Consider the following 13969-nt stretch of genomic DNA (forward strand, 5'->3'; position numbering starts at 1 on the left):
TCCCCAGCTTAGTGTCATCTGCAAACTTGATGAGGGTGCAATCCACCCCATTCTCCAGATCATTAATGAAGATGTTGAACAAAACCAGCTCCAGCATCGACCTCTGGGGCACGCTGCTTGTTACCAGCTGCCAATTAGACATTGAGCTGTTGATCACTACCTGTTGAGCCCAATGATCTAGCCAGCTTTTTATTCATCTTGTATTCTACTCATCCAACCCATACTTCTTCAACTTGCTAATAAGAATACTGTGGGAGACTATCAAAAGCTTTGCTGAAATCAAGGTATATCATGTCCACCACTTGCCCCATATGCACAGAGCCACTCATCTCATCATAGAAGGAAATCAGGTTGGTCTTTCTTACATACAACTCCTCCACCTTTTCTCCCCTGCCTGTCCTTCCAGAACAGTTTATACCCATCCATGACAGTGCTCCAGTTGTGTGAATTATCCCACTAAGTCTCTGTTATTCCAATCACATCATAGTTCCTTGACTGTGCCAGGACTTCCAATTCATCCTGCTTGTTTCCCAGGCTTCTTGACTTCATATACAGGCACCAAAGATAACTAGCCGATTGCCCTACTTTCTCAGTATGAATCAGGAGGCCTCCCCACCTCAAAAACCTAACATTTATGACCTTTTTTAAGAGTCTGAACATCACTTCAGGACTCACATTAGTCTTATATTCTTACAAATTCAAAGATTAAATTTGATCCAGGATTTTTCTAGACCACTAGCCAGCGAAGAAGTCAATTTATTGGCCTAGTGGAAAAGAGATCGACTTTAATCAATTTTTTTTTTTAAATTAATTTCCACCTTTGTCAAGTCAGTGATTTTCAGAGGAGAGTTGGAGAAGCTACATTACAAGATAAGTATGGAGGGGGAGGGAGATTAAGTGCATCTCTCAAGTTATAGCTTTTATTTTGACCAGTCACTGGATCTGATACTATTTGGAAATCACTGTTCCAATTCAACTTTTTAAATCTGAGCCAGAGATATATAAAGTGTTTTATTGAGAAGATTTTTTTCTGACATTTATTTGGCAGTTTATAGACTAGCTGTCAATAAGTGAAAATATTACTGAGCTACTGGGCGTTTATGTATAAAAATCAGTTAAATATGAAGTCTAAGATTACATTTAGAAAAGTACACAAATAAGGTCCCTTGTAAGCAAGAATATTGAATCTGCAAAACAAAAACAGTTAATTGTAAACTGAAATGTGATGCCAACAGAAAAAAATGGAGCAAAAATAAATACAATCACAAATATTCTATAAAGGCATAAAATATATGCTAATCGTTTGTTAACATTATGAGCTAACAATTTCGCACAAAACCCCCCAACTTACAGCATTTTCCTCCTTGGTTGAAGGTGTTAACAGCAAACTACTTCTACCACGTATACTTTCCACTGTGTTTCCTAAAAACAAAAGTGTTTATAAAATGGTCTGATTTCATAAAACCAAAACAGGAATGGTATTAACTGTTTACAAAAAGCATGAAAAAAAAGACAAAATATTAGTTGAAGCTAGGGAAAATTGTAGATCTTCCATTTGTACAAATTAAGATTAAAAAAACACGAAATCACAAGTGTCACAGCTTCTTGTATTATAATTGACTAACGTTAACTTTCGACACAAATCATTCTTATCAAATACATCACTGAAACTACAGTAGACCAATCTTGTTTTTATTGGATATCACTTGATACAAGAGGTTTGATGAATACAAATTGCACCACTTAAGTCCATGGGTGGGACTTGAAGAAAGTATGATCCCAAACACATAAGATTTAAAGAGAGACCAACTTAACATTCTGAATTGTCTATTGTTAGAACACCCAATCTTATGCAAACTGAAATATTAGCTAATATAATTGTTTCTAGTTTGCTTGAATGCACAAAGTGCCTAGCCATTCAAGGGTATGTCTTCACTGCACAGTTAACCTAGGTGATTGGCACCCAGGTCTGAACCTCCAGGTTAGCCTAGCCTGGATGCGAGTGTCCCCACAGCAAAAGCATACCTGCATTACTGTGTCCTCACTATTTCTGCACTCACCCATGTGTCTAGGGGCATATCCCATGGTTCTTTGCATTGAGATGCTTAAGGATTCTTTCCTAGGATTCTCAATTGTGTGAGAAGTGGTCTGTCCTTTGGTGGTATGAGGGAAGGAACCATGGGAAAAGTACTAGAAGACTATCAGCACTCAAGTGATTTTGCTTGTATCCTCACTGTTGAATACGTAATTTCCAGCCTCAGTTAAACGGAAACTCTGGCTCTAACCTGTACCCTCCCTCCTCTGCAATTGGGTAAGCTAGCCTGGGCGCCAAGCACCTCCAAACATGGGTCAGAGGATTTTCAGTGTATGGTAGAGGAAGGGACCTGTGTAAAAACCAGGTAAGAGCTGGGTTAACTGTGCAGTGAAGTCTTACGCTGACTAATTTGATGGTTTCTGTTTTTGTATTAATCCTGGGGGAATTCCATGCCAAAAAATTAAAAATATTGCACACATTTTAAAATTCTGCATATTTTATTTGTCAAAACAACAATATAATCATGCCAGTTTCGACTATTTTGGTAACTTATTTCAAAATACGTCAGCCTGTATGTCTAACAATACAGACAACAAAAAAAGATTCCCCCAACAGTAGATTTAAAGAAACCCCTAAAATAACCCAGTTCCTATTTCTCCATTATGTTTTTGTCAGGCACCTCAGTCTGGGTGTGTCACACATGCCAGCTGGGCACATCTTGGGGGAAAACTCTGTCCCTCCGGTCTTTTAGTCAATTCTCACTTTTTTTTTTGCTCTGCCTCCATAGGGTTACAATATTTCAAGTTCCCAAATAGAGGACACTACTGGAGGGAAAGGGAGCTGGGGGGGGGGGGGGGGGGGGGGGGCAGGAGAGGGCTGTACAGGGCCCATCTGGCTCAGACACCCATGCCCCAGAGCCCAGCCACAGGGCCAGATATCCAAATCCCTTCCTCCTGCCCCCCAGAGCCCAGTCGTGGGTTGCACCCTGGCCCACACACCTGCATCCCCCTTCTCCCCAGGGCCCAGCTGCAGGCTCTGCTCCATGCAGTTTTGTTACTGCCTATCTGGGGGATGCGATGTGGCCTTCCCTTCCTCACTCTTTGCTAGAGCTGGCACAGTTGGGTCTCCCGGGCCTGCTCCTGTCTCTGTGCGGATGAGGATCAGACCCAGCAAGCAGCCAAAATGTGCATAGCCTCCATCTTCGCCAGGCCAGGCACCCTGCTCACTGTGGGGCCACAGCTCACACAATGCCTCTTTTGTTCAGGGTGTGCCAGGAACCACAGCCCACCTGCACAGTCACCTTGGGAGGGGAACCGAGCTCTGCCAGGTCCAGCGGCCCCCAACAGCTCTACAGGAAAAAATAAAACTCTGTGCAGAACATTAATTCTGTGCAAATTCTGCATTTCAGTGGCACAGAATTCCCCCAGGAGCATTGTATGCTTGTTGCTGTGTGAAAGACAGACACAAGTAAGGGGAAACTCGGGGTAACAAGACATAAGCAGTCCCTGAAATTATGAACTTTTTTAAGTGACTGGATTATAATTTAATAGTCTCCTTTTAATGAATTTTATTCTTTAGTTAGATACGTTTATAATTGTTATGCATAATATTTACATATACACAAGCATAGACAAATGTTGTTGTACCACCAGCTACTCATGTAAACTGTATTCAGATCGATGACCTTTATTAAACTGGAATTTCAGATTAGTGAGGAAATTTATTAAATAAGCCTCTTCCCTCCCTTCTATACATTACATGCATGAGCATGTTGTATAGTGCTACAAAAAGGCAATTCTTCACATAGCTACAGAAATGCATGCTATTTAAAAGAAGGTATTTTATCTCACCTGTTAGTATTCTCCCACTCGTCTTTGATCCAAACACTTCCTTGTTAAAGTCATTCACCACTCCACTCTTGCAGTTAGAACTAGAATCTCCTGAACCATTCTCACGACTAGCAAAGAACTGTTTAGTCTGTTCACAGAATAAGAAGTTTTTGTTGGATAATCCAGAAGTTCTACCTCCAAGTTCAGAGCTTTTCAAACTGAAGTTGGGATAGGTGTGAGGGCTTCTTAAGGATTCATTTGAGGCTTTGGTCTCCTTGCTCTTTATATGAAATTGTCGGTTCATCTTGTAAACATCCACACCCAAATCATTCCCTGACATCCCATAAAGTTATTATTTTGTAATTACAAAAACCTAGAAAAAAAAGTAGTTAAAATGCATGTTAAACTGGATAAAGCATTCAACTCTGACTTTTAAAATACTTAAATATAACTTTGTTTTAACAATGCTTATTAAACTAATGAAGAAAATAAACCATAAATGATTATCCTAGAAGAAAGGTGTTTTAAATTTCTTCCTTAAAATTTCAACCATTGTTGTCATTCCAGACTGACAACTCAGTTCATTAGAAAAGAACTCTCAAATGAGTAGTGATAGTGCACAGAAATAAACCTCATTGAGCTGTCCATATTTTAAGTCAACCCATGCCTCTGTTAAGCCAATACTAACAACATAGTTCTGAGAAAAACTGGAGACATAACAGCTAATGATTGTTATATTCCCCTGTTCTTAAAGGCCTAGAGATAAGAAACTCACGGTTCTGAAGTATTATAAGTTGAAATATTAGGACGAAAATCCTATTTTGATTTGGCTACAATTATCTTGGTAGTATACTGAACCAGGCTCTGCTTTTCAATGGGTATTTTTTTGGCATTTGGGACTGGCCTCCACTAGAAACTTAGGCTGACATCATTCACCTTGTGTGGCCCTAACTTTGCATGTATCTGCTTTGAAATTTGTCTCCAGTCGACATAAGCTTCCTGTTAGTGATGCAATAAACACCACCACCCCGAGTGGCATTGAGCCACGATCAACATACTTAGGCCAACAAAGTGCAAGTATAGACACTGCATGAACTATGTCGACTCTAACAGTCCTCCAGCAGCTGTCCCATAATGCCTGACAATGATTGCTCTGGTCACAGCTGTGAACTCCACTGCCCAAGGGTCATAGAGACCAGAACCTGCCCCATGAAATGTATATTTTTGAAATGCCTTTTCCCAACTGCCCAGATAGCAGCTCTCCCTTGTTGTGTGAAACTGCCCAACTGGTCATGCCACTTGCATATTCTAGACACTGTCCAGGCAGTAGACAGGAGGCACTATGGCCTGTGGGGAGAAGAGGCTGTACTGAAACAGCAAGAGAGCAGTTGTAAAAATGTGGTCAACTATGAAAAGACTGGATAGGGGATACAAGCAAAGCGGAACAACAGGGATCAGCAGCAGTATCACATGAAAATGAAGGAACTGTTTTAGGCAGCCCACAAGGCCAAAGCAGAAAGTGCCATGTGGATGTGATACTCTGTCTGAAACCACCCCAGAAACTCCATATTCACCAACGTCATGTAACTAGGATATGTTCTATACCAGGTATGCCTGGTTTAGTATTATTTTAAAAGTCTTGATCTGCTGAACATTAATATCTTGTTGGATTGTATGTGAAGTTATGAAATATTGTTGAACATGCTACTAGAACATGTTGTGAGATGGGAAACTCCCACAAACCACCTTTCAGGCACAATAATGCAGCGGCCAGACAGGGTTAATGGCTCTCTCTCACCCATTCTAAAATAGATTCCACCACCAGGCTGGAGAATAAAGAGGGCACAGTGTTCCCACAGTTTTCAGGTTGCCCCCTGGGGGACACTGTCACAGTGTTTTTCACTTTGATTTTAAATCAAAAAGCATCTGAGTAACTTTTCAAACATGTAATTTTAAGACTTCTAACTTGCCAAGGATTTACTGAAGATTAAGTACAGCAGCTTTGATTTAAAAACTTGGCATATGAGACAATTAAGTATTAGATAATTACATACCCATGCTTCTATACACTACATAGTGTATCACTAAATTAACCTATCAAGATGAGATGTTATAAACAAATATATCAGCACTGAACATCAAAACAGTTGTGTATAATGCATTTGCTTCAGTGAAATAGACAATTCAAATATGTGATCTAGTTATGGAATTAAAATGTTTCATATTACTGACAATTCCTGAGAAACTGTTTATCCTACTTGTCCCAATTGTTTCTATAGCTTCATGTATCCTGAACAAGAATGATATAAGCAAAATACTCCTGCTAAGCATTAACATCCAGCTCCATAAACAGAACAGCCTGACTTAACAGGCACTGAATGATTACACACAGATTTATAAATGGTGTAAGTTTAAGTAACAGCAAAATTCATTCATTAACACTACAGAGTTAGTTTTGCAAAACAAATTATTGCTTTTTCATTATAACACCTCATTTCAACCTCATTAGGGCACACCCAAAGAATACTGTCTACCAAAAATAATTCAGTTGACTTTAACCATAAAACTTTGTAGTTCTAGACAGGAGTAATCAATAGGTGGACCATGGGCCAAATTCAGACCACCAGATACTTATGAATGGATTGTGAAATCTATTTACTTATTATCATTACATTTGTATTATTTTCTCAGGAGTCTGAACCTTGACTATACCTTGAACAAGAAATTTGGATCTTGACAAACAATAAGTGATTAACCCTGTTCTAGAATATATTTCATCAGATGCCCAGGAAGAATTTATAAACGTTAAAGAACGAAGTCTCAGACCACCGCTAAGAGATACAATGAAATCACCATTTTATAGAAGGGAAAGGAATAACAGGAAGACTAACTTGCCCAAATTTACACGGAAGTCAGTGGCAAAGCCAGTAACATTTCCATCAGTAGGAAATAGACAAAGTGCTAGTAGAGTGTTTTTTTCATATTTGGCAATAGCACTGAAGAGATGGTTTCTGGGGCAATGCCTACAAATGGGAGACAGCTCTGTGTTCTATTACCAACTTCACAATTAGCTCTCAATGACTCTTTAGGGAAATCATCTGAACTGGGATTTTCAGAAGGGCCTAAGCATTTATCTGCATGGGAAAACTGACCCAGGCAGCTATCAGAGAATAAAGCATGCTCAGGAACTCCCAACGGGGATGCTCTTATTCCAGAATAATAGTGCCTCTTGCAATACACGTCTGGATTAAGGTAATTTGGGAAAAGGCACTCTTATTCCAGAGTAAGAGCATCCACACAGGGGGCTTACTCCATCATGGCCGAAGAGCTTTAAATTCACACCCTATCTTCTTCCAGAATCACTTCCAAGTGTAGACAAGCCGCACATTGATTTTCACCGCCACCACCACGTGCCTCAGTTTCCCTCCCAGCTGTACAATGGGGATAACAACCAGCCCCCCAGTCACAGGGGCAGCTGCATGTGCTGGTGGCGCTGCTCAAGGAGCGCGAGGCCTCTCACACAGGAGGCGCTGCGCCTACTCCCCCGGAGCCCCACTTCCCAGCCAGCGGCCAACCAGGAGCCTGAGGGAAATGACCCAGCGGGCACCACAGGGAGCTGGGCGCACCAGGTGCCCCCTCAGATCCTACCCGGCAAAGGGCCACGAGCAGCGGCTGCCCCCCCAGCCTAGGGAAGCGGTCCCGCGCTGGGCTCCCCCCTGCAGTGCGCGCCTTACTGCGCAGACCGCCCCAAGCCCCACGGCGCAGGGGAACCCTGGCCACAACGCTGCCCCGCGGAAGGGGCCAAAGGCCCGGTCCGGCCCGGCTCTCTCTCCTCACAGCGTCTCGCCTCGCCCCAAGCCGGCCGAGCGTCAGGCTCGCGCAGCGACCGTTAGCCACGCGGCTGCAGCAGCACGCGCAGGCAGAGGCGGAGTCATTCGCTTTCTCTGGCGAGCGCCCTCGACGCGCTCACCGAACCTAGCCGGCTCCGCCCATGCGCCAGCCTCGCCCTCACACCCGACCCGGCTCCGCCCAGTTCTGCGCGCTACTCACGTGCCTCTATTGCGGCCCCGCGCATGCGCGGCGTGGCGGCGCGCCCCCTAGGGCGGGCGCAGGGCAGGGTAGGCGGATTGAAGTGCCTAAACTTTCCCCGGCGGGCTGGAGCTGTGTGGTGCTGGGGCCAGCAAAGTGGGGGCGGTAGCTGAGGTCCCAGCAGACCCCGTCTGTTCTCAGAGCTGGCTGCTCGTTTTACGGCTGACTGTAGGCTGGGTTCAGGTGCAGTTAGTAACACGGCAGAGTGCAGCTCTCCCCCATTCGCTGTCAGTGCTGCACTGCAACAGGACTGGGCTAGGGCTTTTGCTGCCTTCGGGACTGCAACCCCGTCTGCACTTTGCACCCTGGACGACAGCTGAGCTTGCACTTGCATATTTGGGCTGCAGCCTATCCTGCACTGAATACTGCCTGCTACGCTGTGCTGTGCTGTATAAACCCACTGCATTTTGCAGAATCCGCGCTGATCTGCACTACAGGGTTAGATGTACATGAGGCAGTTTATGTCAACCTAATTATGCCAGCGTCTACACTACAGTCTTCCTGCCACCGATGTAAGTGCCCTACTACACCAACATAATATCTCCACCTCCATGAGAGGCAGAAGGCTTATGTTGGTGTAGTTAGGACAAAGCACTTATACTGGTTGTTGGCTGTCATGTAAATTTCACAGCAGAAGCCCTGAAATTGACAAGGTTGCCAGGTTTGGGGGGTGGGAGAAGCAAGGACAGCTGGACCCTGCTCCCCAAAGAACAAGGAGCCGCCCTTGGTGGTTTCCCCTGTCTCCCAGTGGGGAACAGGGAGGGAAAAAGCTCTGGGTTGCTTCCTTCACTCCCCATGAGGTGGGAGTGAGGGGGCAGCCTGCCAGGAATCCGTTGGGCAGCCGAACTTCCAGCAGGGAGCTGCCACCAGAGCTGCGAGACTGAGCTTCCAGCTCCCCACATTGTCCCTCTTAGGTCAGTGGATGCATTCATGGCGAGGACACACACCACAGACCCAAGAAGGGTAATGTGGTCATGAATTGCACATTTCTAGAGTAGACATACCCCATGTCTTTCTCTGGCACTACCACATGCACTCACATTGCGCTCTGCAATCTTAATAACTTGTCTGTCTAGGTCCTTACAACTGCACTCAACACATCATCTCAGGGCCTTGCAAGAGTCAGCCAAAATCTCAGTAAGCCATTGGACCAATTTACCTGCTTACTTGTCCCATGATAATCAGTTTGCAATTTGCACTCTGCATCTTCAAAGTCCTGTAGGCACATTAATTAATTGCACCATCTAGGTTATCACATTGCAAATAGTGATAGACTGTGCTTGAAACAAGTGCTGGGCAATTTGGTCAAACAGCACCCCAGCTTATTTTTTAATGTATTATTATTTATTTTGCAGAAGAGTTCAGAGGCCCCAGTCAAGATCAGGGCCCTCTTGTGCTACCTGCTGTACAACCACATACAAAGGCACGGTCTCTTCCCCATAAAATTTACAATCTAAGAAGACAAAAATGTGTGTTCATTTTATATGGCACAACAATATAATTTGGATGCCTAGCTTCCTGATGCATGTTCACCCCAGCAGTTAGGAATCAAAATGACAATGATTCACATACAATTGCTTGTAGATACACAACTTCATCCACAATTATTTGTATCTGCAAAAGTGAAGGCACAAAAAGAGAGAATTGGGCTAGAAATCAGGTCCATAAAACTTAATTTTTAATGAGGCTTAAATAGGTAGCATTCCCCTCTGCTCCAAATAAAATCTATACATACTGTATAAGGTCAAATTTACCCCCTAATTATAACAGTAGAACATAAATATCAACCTAAATTTTCCCTACAAGCCTGGATGTTCCTAAGGTTTCCAACATTAACTGTTTCATTTCTCATGTAAGAAAGAAGAGGGTGAATCACAGATGTGTAACATTTACTGTGAATGAGCTCTCATTGTGATGTGTGTGTGGCAGAGGACGCGGTATGGGACCACGCTTGGAAGTTACCACCATGTATTTTTTTCCCCCAGTCTAGAAGGAGACAAACCCAAAGAGCCCAGCAGAGCCCATGAGCATATTCAAACCCCATCAAGTAGGAACCAAACTCAAGAAGCCCAGTCAAACTCAGACAGAATACAGAATATGTTGAACACTCATCTAATCTACTGTGAGCAATGTCTCCCTCTGGTGTCATGAATGGGTGGAACTTATTTTGTGGGTGGACTTTGGAAGAGTACCACCAATTGTTCCCCTGCAATTTGACACCTACTCTTCTCTAAACTAGTTCAGTTTGTGTTAATTTCTGCAGAGCACTGTTTACTGCAGCTTTGAGACTGTGTTGGGTCCTCTCACTAGAAATGTCAGAGATAAATTCCTCCTGCTAGAGTTCCTGTGACTGACACAGTTGAGTTCAAAACAGGCCACTTTAGAAGCCTGGTTTACACTACAGAGTTACATCAACCTAACTCTGTAAGCATCTACACTAAATTGTTGCTCCGTCTGATGTGACTCGCCTGCTACGCTGACTTAATGACTCCATCTCCATGAGAGTATCACTTAGGTAGACACAGTTTCAGTGTAGACACTGTGTTACTTACGTCAACTTTAGTGGCCTCCAGGAGGTGTCCCACAATGCCCCATCGTGACCGCTCTAGTCACTGTTTTGAACTCTGTTGCCCAGCAATCAGGTACACAGGTTATGCCCCTCTCCTTTAAAGCCCCACAAATGTTTGAAATTTAATTTCCTCTTTGCTGGGCATGGAGAGCTCACCTAGTGACTGCCCAGCTGACCAGACTGGCTCCACATGCTGTAGATGCACTCCTGCCTGGATACACAGGAGGTGGTGGATCTCCTGGGTCTGTGGGGAGAAACGGCTGTGCAGGCACAACTCCAATCTAACCATATCACAGCAGATTGCTCCGGGCATGAGGGAGAAGGGCTCTTCGCTGCTGTTGAGGTAGATGGTGTACAACTTCATGAGCCATTGGAGTAAGGGGTAGGCTGGGTCTCCCAGGATCACTATTGACATTTCAACAAACCCAATGGTAATCCTCTGGTGAGGAAAGGAAGTCCCTGCTTGCAGCTTTCTGAACAGCCTGCGTTCTTAAAGATGCGTGCATCATGCACTTTCCCTGACCATCCCATGCTGATGTACGTAAAACATCCTGGTGATCCACCAGCATTTGTAATACCATAGAAAAGTAGCCGTTTCTTTTGATGCACTCTGTGGCAAGGTGGTCTGGTGCCAAAATATGGATATGCATGCCATCTATCAACTCACCACAATTCAGGAACCCCACTACGGCAAAACCATCCTCTATGTCCTGCATACTGTCCAGAGACACAGTCTGTCATAGTAGGATGCGATTCATGGCCCTGCACACTTGCATCCCAGCAACCCTCATGGTGGATTTTCCAACTCCAAATTGATCCCCGACTGATTTCTTCCACAAAGCGATTGCCACTCACTTCTCCACTGTCAGTTCTCATTTGCACTGAAGGGCTGGGGTGAGCTCCGCACACACATCCAGGAATGCAGCCTTGAGCATCTGAAAGATCTGCAGCCACTGCTCATCATCCCATATCTGCATAATGATGCGATCCCACCCATCAGTGCTTGTTTCCAAGGCTGGATTGAACTTTTGTCGGCCCAGCACCAAACATATTTGTTGGCCTCCATGGGGGCAATGCATGGAGCAAGGGCTCTCTTGCCTGATGAGGCCCAGCGGAGCCCCCAACTGGCTGAGATTGGCTGGGCCTCTGCACTGGTCCCAGGAGGCTCAGCCCCAGGGACGCGGGCGGCATCTGCAGGTGGTGAGCGGCAGAGACCACTCAGAACTGCAGCTGCGCTGTGGAGTGGGGCAGACCCCTCAGATGCAACGCAACCCCCTGGAGCCCATCCGGTCCGGCTGCTCCCACCAGCTGCACCAGCGCGCATGGCGGAGTCCGGCTGCTGATTAGCGAACCCCTTATGGGCGAGCCCCCTACAGCAGTGCCTGGCCAGGAGCTGCTCACACAGCAGCACCTGGGTGCTGGATTGCCCTGGGTGAGGGGCCAGACCCGGCCATGTAGATGGGATAGATGGGTCTGTAATGGCCCCTTCCCAGCGTAGGCCCAGCGCCATGGCGCCATTGTAAACCCGGTACTGCTTGTTTTTCAGGCCCATAACCAGCCTTCCATTGTCTGCAGCTACTCCATGAATGACAACAACCTTGAATTGCTTCTATCTATGCCCCACACAGCAAGGTAGCCTCCAAAGAATCGTCATGTTCCCTGCAGAACCTCTGGTGTCTCTGCAAATACTGCAGGATCAGGCGCCCCGTGCTCGCAATGCTCATCACAAATAGCGCAGAGCTGTGCAGATGGCGGATGCACAGGTTTGCAGGGCTTTTGAAAAGAAGTGATAACATTATGGGATGCAATAAAATTATGTGATGGAGAGAACTGCATCTTGGGACGTTGAAACCATGTTCCTAATTACTTCGAAGCGATTCGTTTGTCCCCATGAGGCATTGCAAATCCTTCTCGAAACACCCTGCATTATTTGGTGGCAAGTTGCACAGTGGGATAGATACCCAGGGTGCACTGCGTTCTGTGTCGATGCAAACGCTGATAGTGAGGACATGCACCACCGACACAAGGAAAATGGTGTGGACATGCAAAAGTGATTTAATTACTGCAGTGACTGTACATTGACATAACTTAGGTAGGCTTAATTTTGTAGCGTAAACTGCCCAGAGTCAGGGCTACTGACAAGCTGATTGTGGCAGTGAATTATAGGCAGTTGCAAAGAACTCCTTCACGGCTATGCAAGAGAGACCAGCAGAACAATAGATGATTTAATGTCACCGTCTCATTTTCAGCTTTCTGGTTATGTCTGCCACCCCAAGCCTGGAAGCTGAAGTTGACTTGTCTTTATTTTCAAACTAGAATCTTGTTGTCAAGGCACCAATAAACAATACATTAATCATGCTCCATGAGACCTCACCTATTTGTTCAGCAAAAATATTGCTGTTGTTTTCACTTTGTCCCTCCAGAACATTAATTGAGCTCTAGAAAGGCTAAGGACATGCACTAGCTTCATTATTAGCTCCTCAAGTGCCACACAATGTGCAGTTAGGATCACACAGGTGCTACACTCTGTTGCCAATAGAAGAGCAAAGTGAATCATTGTTCTCAGATGTTGGCTTAGATGTTCGAGAACTGTTGTATCCATATCCCAGCAGGCATTAGATTTCAGTTGAATCTACAAAAGATGCCGTCTTGCTCAGAACATGTTTGGGCATCTTCGGGTTTCTCTTAAATTGGATTTAATTGGCTACGCTCCACAACTGGTAACCCTAATTTGTGTAAACCCAGTTTGTCTGATAGCACCAACAAAATTAAGTGTCTGTCAGCATTTCAGCTGCCAACCTCATTTTATATGAATTATCTGTAAAAATATGTTTTCAACATGAAACTTAGCACAGGGTGTCTTGACCTTGGAGCACATCTTGTTCTGAAACATTTTAAATGGGTTTTGCACTGTGCTCTAGAAATTTGCTGCTTTGTCTTCTATTTTCTGCCCATTTCCTCTCTTTTTCCCCTTTCCTTTACTATGCAGTATATTTTTTTATTTTTCAACTCAGTTTTTGTTTCCCTTCCTCTAGGCTGAGTCTACACAAGATAATGTTGTACTGGCTTACCAGCACCACTGCAGCTTTGCAATGATAGTTGTGTTAGTGAAGAGAGGCTACAGGTGTTTTCAGCACTGTGTTGTGAAATCCAGGTTTACACACAGTGTTAAGAATGCTTCAATCTGGTTTATTTTAGTGCTTATACTCTTCTATTTATCTATGTACTTATATGGCACTCTTCACCATAGTATTTGAGCATCTCCCAGTCATTAGTAGATTTTGTCTTCACAATACCTCTGTGAGGCAGGGAGGTATTTATCCCCCTTTTACAGAGAGCAAATTGAGGCACAGACTGAATTAAGTGATTTGTCTAAAGTCACAGAAAGTCTGTGGCTGAGCCAGTAAATCGAACCCAGGCCTTCTGAGTCCTAGCGTAATGTCTAAT

The 13969-nt window shown here is 44.5% G+C and overlaps 1 protein-coding gene across 4 annotated transcripts in view; it reads right to left on the reverse strand.

The window, feature by feature from the left end:
- Nucleotides 1–7892, reverse strand: part of TDRD1 (tudor domain containing 1) — a 48429-nt gene extending 40537 nt beyond the window's left edge. For 2 of the 4 annotated variants that reach the window (XM_067537171.1, XM_067537168.1), the window contains exons 1-3: nucleotides 7702–7800; nucleotides 3886–4237; nucleotides 1352–1422 (exon numbers count right to left, since the gene is read on the reverse strand). In XM_067537171.1, coding sequence (XP_067393272.1) covers nucleotides 1352–1422; nucleotides 3886–4204 — 390 coding nt within the window. In that variant the 5' untranslated portion in view covers nucleotides 4205–4237; nucleotides 7702–7800. Of the gene's footprint in view, nucleotides 1–1351; nucleotides 1423–3885; nucleotides 4238–7512; nucleotides 7679–7701; nucleotides 7801–7834 lie in introns of those variants that run through there. The other 2 variants (XM_067537170.1, XM_067537169.1) reach the window with 2 other exon arrangements.
- Between the last annotated feature and the right edge of the window lie 6077 nt (nucleotides 7893–13969).

This window comes from Emydura macquarii, unplaced genomic scaffold (assembly GCF_026122565.2).
Source record: "Emydura macquarii macquarii isolate MOO-44397 ecotype Brisbane River unplaced genomic scaffold, CSIRO-AGI_Emac_v2 contig_3692, whole genome shotgun sequence".
NCBI lineage: Eukaryota > Metazoa > Chordata > Testudines > Chelidae > Emydura > Emydura macquarii.